Source organism: Podarcis erhardii, assembly GCF_964252035.2.
Source record: "Podarcis erhardii genome assembly, chromosome: Z".
Taxonomy (NCBI): domain Eukaryota; kingdom Metazoa; phylum Chordata; class Lepidosauria; order Squamata; family Lacertidae; genus Podarcis; species Podarcis erhardii.
Genome location: NC_138504.1, coordinates 50,991,210 through 51,003,088, shown reverse-complemented (window position 1 = coordinate 51,003,088; position 11,879 = coordinate 50,991,210). Strand labels below are relative to the sequence as shown.

The following is an 11,879-nucleotide window of genomic DNA, read 5'->3' as shown; positions in this document are numbered from 1 at the left end:
CGCTCTATCACCTCCGATGTTTCTCCAACGAAAGTACTGGTGTCTTTTCATTCCCCCCGAAATTTATTGCATGAAAATAGGGGGATGCTGCCGTCCTGTGCAACATTTTCCCCTTAAAAATACAGTGGTACCTCGGGTTACATACGCTTCAGGTTATATACGCTTCAGACTCCGCTAACCCAGAAATATTACCTCGGGTTAAGAACTTTGCTTCAGGATGAGAACAGAAATCGGGCAGCCGCGGCGCGGCAGCAGCAGCAGGAGGCCCCATTAGCTAAAGTGGTGCTTCAGGTTAAGAACAGTTTCAGGTTAAGAGAACGGACCTCCAGAACGAATTAAGTACTTAACCCGAGGTAGGGTAAACGGGCCCCTGACTGTTAGGTCCAGTCACGGACGACTCTGGGGTTGCAGCGCTCATCTCGCTTTACTGGCCAAGGGAGCCGGCGTACAGCTTCCGGGTCATGTGGCCAGCATGACTAAGCCGCTTCTGGCGAACCAGAGCAGCACACAGAAACGGCGTTTACCTTCCTGCTGGAGTGGTACCTATTGATCTACTTGCACTTTGATGTGCTTTCGAACTACTAGGTTGGCAGGAGCAGGCACTGAGCAACGGGCGCTCACCCCATCGTGGGGATTCAAACCACCAACCTTCTGATCAGCAAGTCCTAGGCTCTGTGGTTTAACCCACAGCGCCACCCGCATCCCTACCTAACCTGAGGTACCACTATATAAAAAATCCTCTTAAGGACAGCTTTGCTGGCATCCCAAACAATCTTTAAGTCAGTCTCCTTATTTAAATTGAGATCGAAAAATTCTTTTGAAGTCTTCATTTTATGGATCAATGGTCTAGTTAGACAGTAAAATGTGTGTTAAATTGCTGTTTTAGGGGGTGTTTTTCATCGTCTGGAATGGGTCAATCCACTTTCCATTACTTTCAGTGGGAAAGTCCACTTCAGGATAAGAATGCTTCAGGTTAAGAACGGACTTCCGGAACCAATTAAGTACTTAACCTGAGGTACCACTGTAGGGATGTTTTTCCTTTTTTGTAAAAATAAATTATTAACTGTTTTCACATAACAGATCATTCCAACAATTGTATTTCCCCCCATTTCCCCCTCCCTTCTCCCCCACATAACCCTATTACTCAGTTCCTCTTTCTGATTTATTGGCACACATTATTCTTTGCGTGTGATAAAAATGTAAAAATCTCCAAATTATCCGTCTGTTATATTAACAAATAAATTAGTGTCTCTTGATGCCAAGGAGTCCCAATTCATTTTGACGTTCTACCATCTCCTCCGATGTTTCTCCGTGAAAATAGAGATACCATCCCTTCCGAAGTTTCTCCCGTGAAAATAGGGGCATCCTATGACCGTCGCCTCCAACATTTCTCCCATGAAAATAGGGACAGTTTCCATCCCCTCTGACATTTCTCCCATTAAAATACAGATAACATTTCTTCCGACGTTTCTCCCATGAAAATAGTGACATTCTACCATCCCCTCCGATATATCTCCCATGAAAATAGATCCCAACCTACCCTCCAATGTTTTCCCCATCAAAATAGGGATGGGCTCCATCCCTTCCGACATTTCTCCCATGAAAATAGGGGTGTCCTCCATCTCCTTTGACATTTCTCCCGTGGGAATATGGACGTTCAACTATGGGGTAAAATCCACAAGAAAAGGTCAACAACTTTGGGGTAAAATGGTAAAAAAAGTTCCACAACATCAACCCTAAAAAAAGGCCCTCACACATGTTCCTGTCATCAAATCTGGCCCTCTTGCAAAAAGGTTTGGGGACCCCTGTTCTGGGAAAATGCTCCCCTAAAAAAATGGACATCATCCCCTCTGACGTTTCTCCCATGAAAATAGGGACGTTCTACCATCTCCAACGTTTCTCCCGTGAAAATACAGAGACCTTCTGCGACCTTTCTCCCGTGAAAATAGGGACGTTCTACCATCTCCTCCGACATTTCTCCCATGAAAATAGGGGCATCCTAGTCCACCCTCTGCAATGAAAATAGGGACATCCTATGACCGTCCCCTCCGACGTTTCTCCCGTGAAAATAGGGACGTTCTGCCATCCCCTCCGACGTTTCTCCCGTGAAAATAGGGACGTTCTACCATCCCCTCCGACGTTTCTCACGTGAAGATAGGGACGTTCTGCCATCCCCTCCGATGTTTCTCCCTTGCAAATAGGGACATTCTGCCATCCCCTCCGACGTTTCTCCCGTGAAAATAGGGACGTTCTGCCATCCCCTCCGACGTTTCTCCCGTGAAAATAGGGACGTTCTGCCATCCCCTCCGATGTTTCTCCCTTGCAAATAGGGACATTCTGCCATCCCCTCCGACGTTTCTCCCGTGAAATTAGGGACGTTCTGCCATCCCCTCCGACGTTTCTGCCGTGAAAATAGGGACGTTCTGCCATCCCCTCCGATGTTTCTCCCTTGCAAATAGGGACGTTCTACCATCCCCTCCGACGTTTCTCACGTGAAGATAGGGACGTTCTGCCATCCCCTCCGATGTTTCTCCCTTGCAAATAGGGACATTCTGCCATCCCCTCCGATGTTTCTCCCGTGAAAATAGGGACGTTCTGCCATCCCCTCCGACGTTTCTGCCGTGAAAATAGGGACGTTGTGCCATCCCCTCGGACGTTTCTCCCGTGAAAATAGGGACGTTCTGCCATCCCCTCCGACGTTTCTCCCGTGAAAATAGGGACGTTCTGCCCTCCCCTCCGACGTTTCTCCCGTGAAAATAGGGACGTTCTGTCCTCCCCTCCGACGTTTCTCCCGTGAAAATAGGGACATTTTGCCATCCCCTCTGACGTTTCTCCTGTGAAAATAGGGACGTTCTGCCATCCCCTCCGACGTTTCTCCCGTGAAAATAGGGACGTTCTGCCATCCCCTCCGACGTTTCTCCCGTGAAAATAGGGACGTTCTGTCCTCCCCTCCGACGTTTCTCCCGTGAAAATAGGGACATTTTGCCATCCCCTCTGACGTTTCTCCTGTGAAAATAGGGACGTTCTGCCATCCCCTCCGACGTTTCTCCCGTGAAAATAGGGACGTTCTGCCATCCCCTCCGACGTTTCTCCATCACCTCTGACGTTTCTCCTATGAAAATAGGGACGTTCTGCCATCCCCTCCGACGTTTCTCCCTTGCAAATAGGGACGTTCTACCATCCCCTCCGACCTTTCTCCCGTGAAAATAGGGACGCTCTGCCATCCCCTCCGACGTTTCTCCCTTGCAAATAGGGACGTTCTGCCATCCCCTCCGACGTTTCTCCTATGAAAATAGGGACGTTCTACCATCCCCTCCGACGTTTCTCCCTTGCAAATAGGGACGTTCTACCATCCCCTCCGACCTTTCTCCCGTGAAAATAGGGACGTTCTACCATCCCCTCCGACGTTTCTCCATCCCCTCCGACGTTTCTCCTATGAAAATAGGGACGTTCTGCCATCCCCTCCGACGTTTCTCCTATGAAAATAGGGACGTTCTGCCATCCCCTCCGACATTTCTCCATCCCCTCCGACGTTTCTCCTATGAAAATAGGGACGTTCTGCCCTCCCCTCCGACGTTTCTCCCTTGCAAATAGGGACGTTCTGCCATCCCCTCCGACGTTTCTCCCGTGAAAATAGGGACGCTCTGCCATCCCCTCCGACGTTTCTCCTGTGAAAATAGGGACGTTCTGCCATCCCCTCCGACCTTTCTCCCGTGAAAATAGGGACGCTCTGCCATCCCCTCCGACGTTTCTCCCTTGCAAATAGGGACGTTCTACCATCCCCTCCGACCTTTCTCCCGTGAAAATAGGGACGTTCTACCATCCCCTCCGACGTTTCTCACGTGAAGATAGGGACGTTGTGCCATCCCCTCGGACGTTTCTCCCGTGAAAATAGGGACGTTCTGCCATCCCCTCCGACGTTTCTCCCGTGAAAATAGGGACGTTCTGCCCTCCCCTCCGACGTTTCTCCCGTGAAAATAGGGACGTTCTGTCCTCCCCTCCGACGTTTCTCCCGTGAAAATAGGGACATTTTGCCATCCCCTCTGACGTTTCTCCTGTGAAAATAGGGACGTTCTGCCATCCCCTCCGACGTTTCTCCCGTGAAAATAGGGACGTTCTGCCATCCCCTCCGACGTTTCTCCATCACCTCTGACGTTTCTCCTATGAAAATAGGGACGTTCTGCCATCCCCTCCGACGTTTCTCCCTTGCAAATAGGGACGTTCTACCATCCCCTCCGACCTTTCTCCCGTGAAAATAGGGACGCTCTGCCATCCCCTCCGACGTTTCTCCCTTGCAAATAGGGACGTTCTGCCATCCCCTCCGACGTTTCTCCTATGAAAATAGGGACGTTCTACCATCCCCTCCGACGTTTCTCCCTTGCAAATAGGGACGTTCTACCATCCCCTCCGACCTTTCTCCCGTGAAAATAGGGACGTTCTACCATCCCCTCCGACGTTTCTCCATCCCCTCCGACGTTTCTCCTATGAAAATAGGGACGTTCTGCCATCCCCTCCGACGTTTCTCCTATGAAAATAGGGACGTTCTGCCATCCCCTCCGACATTTCTCCATCCCCTCCGACGTTTCTCCTATGAAAATAGGGACGTTCTGCCCTCCCCTCCGACGTTTCTCCCTTGCAAATAGGGACGTTCTGCCATCCCCTCCGACGTTTCTCCCGTGAAAATAGGGACGCTCTGCCATCCCCTCCGACGTTTCTCCTGTGAAAATAGGGACGTTCTGCCATCCCCTCCGACCTTTCTCCCGTGAAAATAGGGACGCTCTGCCATCCCCTCCGACGTTTCTCCCTTGCAAATAGGGACGTTCTACCATCCCCTCCGACCTTTCTCCCGTGAAAATAGGGACGTTCTACCATCCCCTCCGACGTTTCTCACGTGAAGATAGGGACGTTGTGCCATCCCCTCGGACGTTTCTCCCGTGAAAATAGGGACGTTCTGCCATCCCCTCCGACGTTTCTCCCGTGAAAATAGGGACGTTCTGCCCTCCCCTCCGACGTTTCTCCCGTGAAAATAGGGACGTTCTGTCCTCCCCTCCGACGTTTCTCCCGTGAAAATAGGGACATTTTGCCATCCCCTCTGACGTTTCTCCTGTGAAAATAGGGACGTTCTGCCATCCCCTCCGACGTTTCTCCCGTGAAAATAGGGACGTTCTGCCATCCCCTCCGACGTTTCTCCATCACCTCTGACGTTTCTCCTATGAAAATAGGGACGTTCTGCCATCCCCTCCGACGTTTCTCCCTTGCAAATAGGGACGTTCTACCATCCCCTCCGACCTTTCTCCCGTGAAAATAGGGACGCTCTGCCATCCCCTCCGACGTTTCTCCCTTGCAAATAGGGACGTTCTGCCATCCCCTCCGACGTTTCTCCTATGAAAATAGGGACGTTCTGCCATCCCCTCCGACGTTTCTCCTATGAAAATAGGGACGTTCTGCCATCCCCTCCGACATTTCTCCATCCCCTCCGACGTTTCTCCTATGAAAATAGGGACGTTCTGCCCTCCCCTCCGACGTTTCTCCTATGAAAATAGGGACGTTCTGCCCTCCCCTCCGACGTTTCTCCTATGAAAATAAGGACGTTCTACCATCCCCTCTGACGTTTCTCCTATGAAAATAGGGACGTTCTGCCATCACCTCCGACGTTTCTCCTATGAAAATAGGGACGTTCTGCCATCCACTCCGACGTTTCTCCATCCCCTCTGACGTTTCTCCTATGAAAATAGGGACGTTCTGCCATCCACTCCGAAGTTTCTCCATCCCCTCTGACGTTTCTCCTATGAAAATAGGGACGTTTCTCCATCCCCTCTGACGTTTCTCCTATGAAAATTGGGACGTTCTGCCATTCCCTCCGACGTTTCTCCTATGAAAATAGGGACGTTCTGCCATCCCCTCCGACGTTTCTCCTATGAAAATAGGGACGTTCTCATTCCACATGCTCCCGTGTGTCTTAGGTGGTTTAAATGCATGTTCTTTCTTTGATGCATATGTAATAAAGGAGGACCACGTTATGTAAAAGTTACATAGTTTCTCACGTTGTTTTCTTTGACCTGCTCTTTCTGTTAACTTTTCCATCAAAATTAATTCCTTAAATTAAAATTAAGGTTCACGTTTAACGTTCTCCGGTGTCCAACAGTGGCAAGATGCACGATGAAGTCTTTTGTCTCTTAAGATTTTGTGCTTCATTTGCAAATAGAGAAAGCTATACTATTTTGGGATCTTGATTGATCAATTGAGATGGAATTGGTTTCATTTCCTGGGCAGGATCTTTAGGAAAGGAAAGGGAGTCATTTCTGGCTGGCTTTCCCCAGCCACTCTGGGTGGCTTCCAATAAACACCAAAATTACATGAAAATGTCATGCATGAAAAATGTCCCTGAACAGGGCTGCCTTCATATGTCTTCTAGATGTCATATAGTTGTTTATTTCTTTAACATCTGATGGGAGGGCGCCACCACCGAGAAGGCCCTCTGCCTGGTTTCCTGTAGCTGTGCTTCTCCAGCTACAACCTTTAGTGGGGGGGTTGGAGTTTTATTTAAAAATAACACAAATTGCAACACACCTATCTGTGTGCTGCAATAGCAAAGGCTAAAGCCAGCAGCTCGCCATATTAGATCTCCCCCCCCTCCTCCTGTAGGAAATAAATATATCCCAGCCATGTTGCAAGCGATTGATAGGAAGCTTGGTGCTGTGCGATTCCAGCTACGACCTTGGGGGGGGGGGGAGAAAAACATTCAACAATGGAGGCCTAGGCAAGGGGCCGGGGGCCAGAAAGGGAGCTAACAACAGACCCCACATTTGCTCCATAAGACGCACAGACCTCTCCCCTTCCTTTTTAGGAGGAAAAAGTGTCTTACGGAGCGAAAAATACAATACAGTGGTGCCTCGCAAGACGAAAATAATTCATTCCGCGAGTCGCTTTGTCTTGCGATTTTTTCGTCTTGCGGAGCGCGGATTCCCCAGGTATTAACGGTTTTACGAAAAAGGAAGCAAACTCGCAAGACGTTTTCGTCTTGCGAAGCAAGCCCATAGGGAAATTCGTCTTGTGAAGCACCTCGAAAAACAGAAAACCCTTTCGTCTAGCGAGTTTTTCGTCTTGCGAGGCATTCGTCTTGCGGGGCACCACTGTAGTTGCTCTCGAAGACGCTACTGGAACGTTTGCCTATCCCTGCCCTGAACCGAATCTCCCTGCCCATTTCGAACCTGCGCCTGGGTCCCTTCCCCAGGCGGTGGCACCGAGGTCCCCTGGACCGCCTCTCCCAGTCTGCCCCACGGAGGAACTTAAGGTCCATAAATAGCAACACCCTAGAGGTCCCAGGCCCTAAGGAAGTCTGATTAGCCTCTATTGCTGCAAGGTTCTTGCAAGCAATTTTTCCTCAGATATGATGCTTGACTGCCCCTCAGTGGCCGAATGTGGATTTGCAGCATGCCCCAACAGTGCTCTGTCTCCCTGAGCTGCTCACACTGTGCTGTGCTCCTGTGATGAGGCTGCATTTTAACGTTGTGTTTTAATCTTGTTTTTAAAGTTGCATTTCAATCAGCTTGTTTTTTATTGGTTGTTAGTCGCCCTGAGCCCGGTCTGGGTTGGGGAGAGCCGGGTAGAAATAAAATTTATTATTATTATTATTATTAAAACTGCTCCATGTCCCCTTCGTTTCTCTGCGTCCTTGTCCCCGCATCTCACCTGCTGCTGTTTCCTCTCCCCCCCCCCCCACTTTGCAGGTGACCGGGCAGAGCAGCGCACCTGCCTGATTTGCGGCGACCGCGCCACTGGCCTCCACTACGGCATCATCTCCTGCGAGGGCTGCAAGGGCTTCTTCAAGCGCAGCATCTGCAACAAGAGGGTCTACCGGTGCAGCCGTGACAAGAACTGTGTCATGTCCCGCAAGCAGCGCAACCGCTGCCAGTACTGCCGCCTGCTCAAGTGCCTGCAGATGGGCATGAATCGGAAAGGTACCTTGTGCGTTATTGCGGGGGGCTGGGCTGGGGTCGGAGTTGGTAATAATAATAATAATAATAATAAAATCTTATTTACCGTATTTTTTGCTAAAAAGTAAGGGGAAATGTCTGTGCGTCTTAGGGTCCCTGGAGCCGAATGGCCCAGGGGTGAAAAGCAGATCATGTTTTTTTTGTTTGTTTTTTTGAAAGAGGGAAGTGGGTGTTGAAACAAAGCCGCTGATGGCAAGCGATCGGAAGCGAGATAAGGGACGCTAGCAACAAAGGAGGCTGCCTGGGAGGCGGGGAGGTATAGACAGCAAAATTGCAAGGAGAGGAGACAGGAAGACTAAATCAATGAGGAAAGAAATTAGAAAAAAAGAGGAGCAAAAAACTGCTCCAGCTAACGAAAAGACACTAAGGCAAAGGAGGGGAGAAGGGAGTGTTGAAAGGAAGCAGCTGATCGGTGGGATCGGGAGAGAGATAAGGGAGCTAGATAAAGGAGGATGCCTGGGAGGGAGGAGGTGAAAGCCCATGGACCCTCAGGATTTTTACATTGGGTCACCCCAAATTCACCGTTAGATCACATAGCATGTCCATGTCTACAGCCTGCACCAATTTTTTTTGCATTGGGCTACCCCAAACTCACCGTCAAATCCCATGTCTGTGGCCACAGCATGAACCACCAAAATCATACACCCGCTGTTTCGTTCAGAATATATATTTTTTCCTTTTTTCTTCTTCTAAAAACTAGGCACTTCTTATGGTCAGGTACGTTTTATGGAGCGAAAAACACGGAATATCCCACCCTCCCCAGCCAAAGCCGGGCTCAGAGCGGCTAACATCAGTAAAGCAATACAGCATTCTAAAATCAATTCATTCTAAAATCAAATTGATGGCAACCATTGGGCTAGAGTTCTGTGAGGATTGCCAAAGGAGGGGGTCAGGCTGTGCCCTGGCCAAAGGCCTGGTGGAACAGCTCTGTCTTGCAGGCCCTGTGGAAAGATGTCAAGTCCCGCAGGGCCCTAGTCTCTTGTGACGGAGCGTTCCACCAGATTGGAGCCACAGCCAAAAAAGCCCTGGCTCTGGTCAAGGCCAGCCTAACCTCCCTGTGGTCGGGGACCTCCAAGGTGTTTTTGTTTGAGGATCATGGGACGTACCAGGAGAGGCGGTCCCGTAGGTACGAGGGTCCTAGGCCGTATAGGGCTTTCAAGGGTTAAAACCAGCACCTTGAACCTGATCCTGTACTCCACCGGGAGCCAGCGCAGTTGGTATAGCACTGGGTGAACGTGGTCCTGCGGCGAGGACCCCATAAGGAGTCTCGCCGTGGCATTCTGCACCCGCTGGAGTTTCTGGGTCAGTCTCAAGGGCAGCCCCACGTAGAGCGCGTTACAATAATTCAGTCTGGAGGCAACCGTCGCGTGGAGGTAGTTCAGCGCACGTCCTCCGAGTTTCCTAATTGAGCCTTCTGTGGGCAACTCGCCCCAGAGCTTTTGGGGAGCCCCTTGCTCTTGTGCCCACCCCCAGAGGCTGGCCTCCAGAAGGTGCCGGCACTCTCCTTTGCTGCCGGCAAACTGGAAGTGCCCACAGTTGGAGAGATCCCTCAGCCCACGTTCTCTAATAATAATAATAATAATAATTTATTGTTTATACCCCACTCATCTGGCTGGGGTTCCCCAGCCACTATGGGCGGCTTCCAACAAAAGATTAAAATACCGTAATCCATCAAACGTTCAAAGCTTCCCTAAACATGGCTGCCTTCAGATGTCTTCTCAAAGTCTGGTGGTAGTTGTTCTCTTGGACATCCAGCGGGAGGGCATTCCACAGGGCGGGCACCACCACCGAGAAGGCCCTCCGCCTGGTTCCCTGTAACTTGGCTTCTCGCAGCGATGGAGCAGCCAGAAGGCCCTCGGTGCTGGACGTCCAGGCAGAACGATGGGGGTGGAGACGCTGCTTCCGATACCCTTGACCGAGGCCCCAAATTAAGAAATCTGTATTTTTCAGGTCACCAGAGCTGCCAAGCTCTTCCTTGGGGCGATTTCAAAGTTGTTGAGGCTTCTTTTGGTGGGGCAGTGGGCCTCAAATCTGCCTACGGAAACTGCGTAGGAGACTAACCCCCCCTTTTTTGCTCAAAAAATTCAGGAGAGAACATCATGCTTAATGGGACCGCCCTTCCTGGTATGTCCCGCAGAGGACCCTAAGGTCCATGAATAAGAATAGCTTAAAGATCCCGGGCCCTAAGGAAGTCAGATTATCCTCCACCAGGGCCTTTTTAGTGGTGGCTCCGACCTGGTGGAACGCTCTGTCCCACGAGACTAGGGCCTGTAAGACAGAGCTATTCCACCTGGCCTTCAGTCTGAATTAGCCTGATCCTCTATTCCCTTTCCCCCTTCCTCTTCTATGAATAAACCCTTTCTGGGACCCCACAGTTAAATTCTTCCCTGGTCTCCTCGCTGGCCCTTGTAGGACCAACTTGGCCGGTTAGCCCTGGCGATCATTTGATGTCTATGGACTGGGATTCCGCCCCCCACCACCCAAAAAATGACCCCCGGATTTTTGAATTTTCTTGATATTGATGCTGCATTTATGTTGTATATGTTGTATTATATGCTGTTTTATGTCACATTTTAATCAGTGTTTTGTATTTGTTGTTAGCCACCCTGAGCCTGGTTTTCAAACCAGGAAGGGCAGGGTATAAATAAATTATTATTATTATTATTATTATTATTATTATTATTATTATTATTATTTATTACGTACGGGAAAACACGGTACATATTTGCTGTGTTTGACGTCGCCATGTTGCTTCCTTTTTTCCTTCTCCCCTCCCCCCCTTTCCCAACATTATTTCCTGACACTGATCCTTTGGTTTTATCTGGCCGGGCTGGAGTGTGAAGTGGATTTTTAACGTCTTCTGATGCCGAGGGGGTTCTGTTGTTGAGAAGTTAGAGGAAGGAAGCAAGCAAGGAAGGAAGATTCCCCAGATACGCTTTTAGCAGGGGTCTTCCTAGGTCCTAAGGAAAAAAAAAGATTCCCCCAGACCCTTTTAGCAAGTCATTCCAGGTGCAAAGAAATAAAGATAGTGGCATCTACGCACAATTTTTTTAAAAAAAGCTCTGAAATGTTTTGAAAAAGAAGTTGAGTTTTGTATAGCTCCCTGTCTAGCTCTAGTGATTAAAACATTAATGTGTTAACATTGCATTTCAATCTTGTTTTTTCAGTTGCATTTCAATCCACTTGCTTTGATTATTGGTTGTTAGCCGCCCTGAGCCTGGCCTTGGCTGGGGAGGGCGGGGTATAAATAAAATGTTTTATCATCATCATTATTATTAGTGCCCCTTTTGTATATTGTGCTTTAAAACCCTTGCCTTGCAGCCGAGTCCTGGATGTGAACCCAGAGGCCCTTGCTCGTTTCGCAGGGAGTGGCGTGGAAGCGAAACCCACGCGTTGTTTCATCCCCGCGGTCCCCCCCCCCGCAAAAAAGGGGCAGGGGATCAGGAGCCGCGTGCGAAAGGCTGCGAAGCGGATTGTCTCCCCTCCCGGGGCGCCGGGCTTTTTTGGGCGGGGTCGTTTGCCGCTGCGGCTGAGACCGAAGGGCTGTGCTGGCCAGGACCGAAGGGCGAGGGGCGCAGGATTGGGGGGCAGCGGTGGCCAGGGAGAGAGCAGCCGCAGTCCTAGAGCACAACCACTAGGGGGAGCCTGCTTGGATCCCTGGCCCACAGGCAGAGGCCAAACCGCCCCCACTTTCTCTCCTGAGGATCTGTTGGCCGGATTGCCCAAAATCTGAGAGTTATGGGCACCATTCTTTCGCTCCAATTCTCTCCCGAGGATCCGTTGGCCAGATCCCCGGAATCCGAGAGTTTCGGGCATCATTCTTCCGTTCTGCTTTCTCTCCCAAGGATCTGTTGGCTGGATCCCTGGAATCTGAGAGTTATG

General features: G+C 50.1%; 1 protein-coding gene across 5 annotated transcripts in view; it reads left to right on the top strand.

Annotated features, from left to right (window-relative positions):
* Positions 1-11,879, top strand: part of NR6A1 (nuclear receptor subfamily 6 group A member 1) — a 52,374-nt gene that overhangs the window by 9,943 nt on the left and 30,552 nt on the right. For all 5 annotated transcript variants that reach the window (XM_081847674.1, XM_081847675.1, XM_081847671.1 and 2 more), the window contains one exon: positions 7,731-7,961. In XM_081847674.1, coding sequence (XP_081703800.1) covers positions 7,731-7,961 — 231 coding nt within the window. The remainder of the gene's footprint in view (positions 1-7,730; positions 7,962-11,879) is intronic.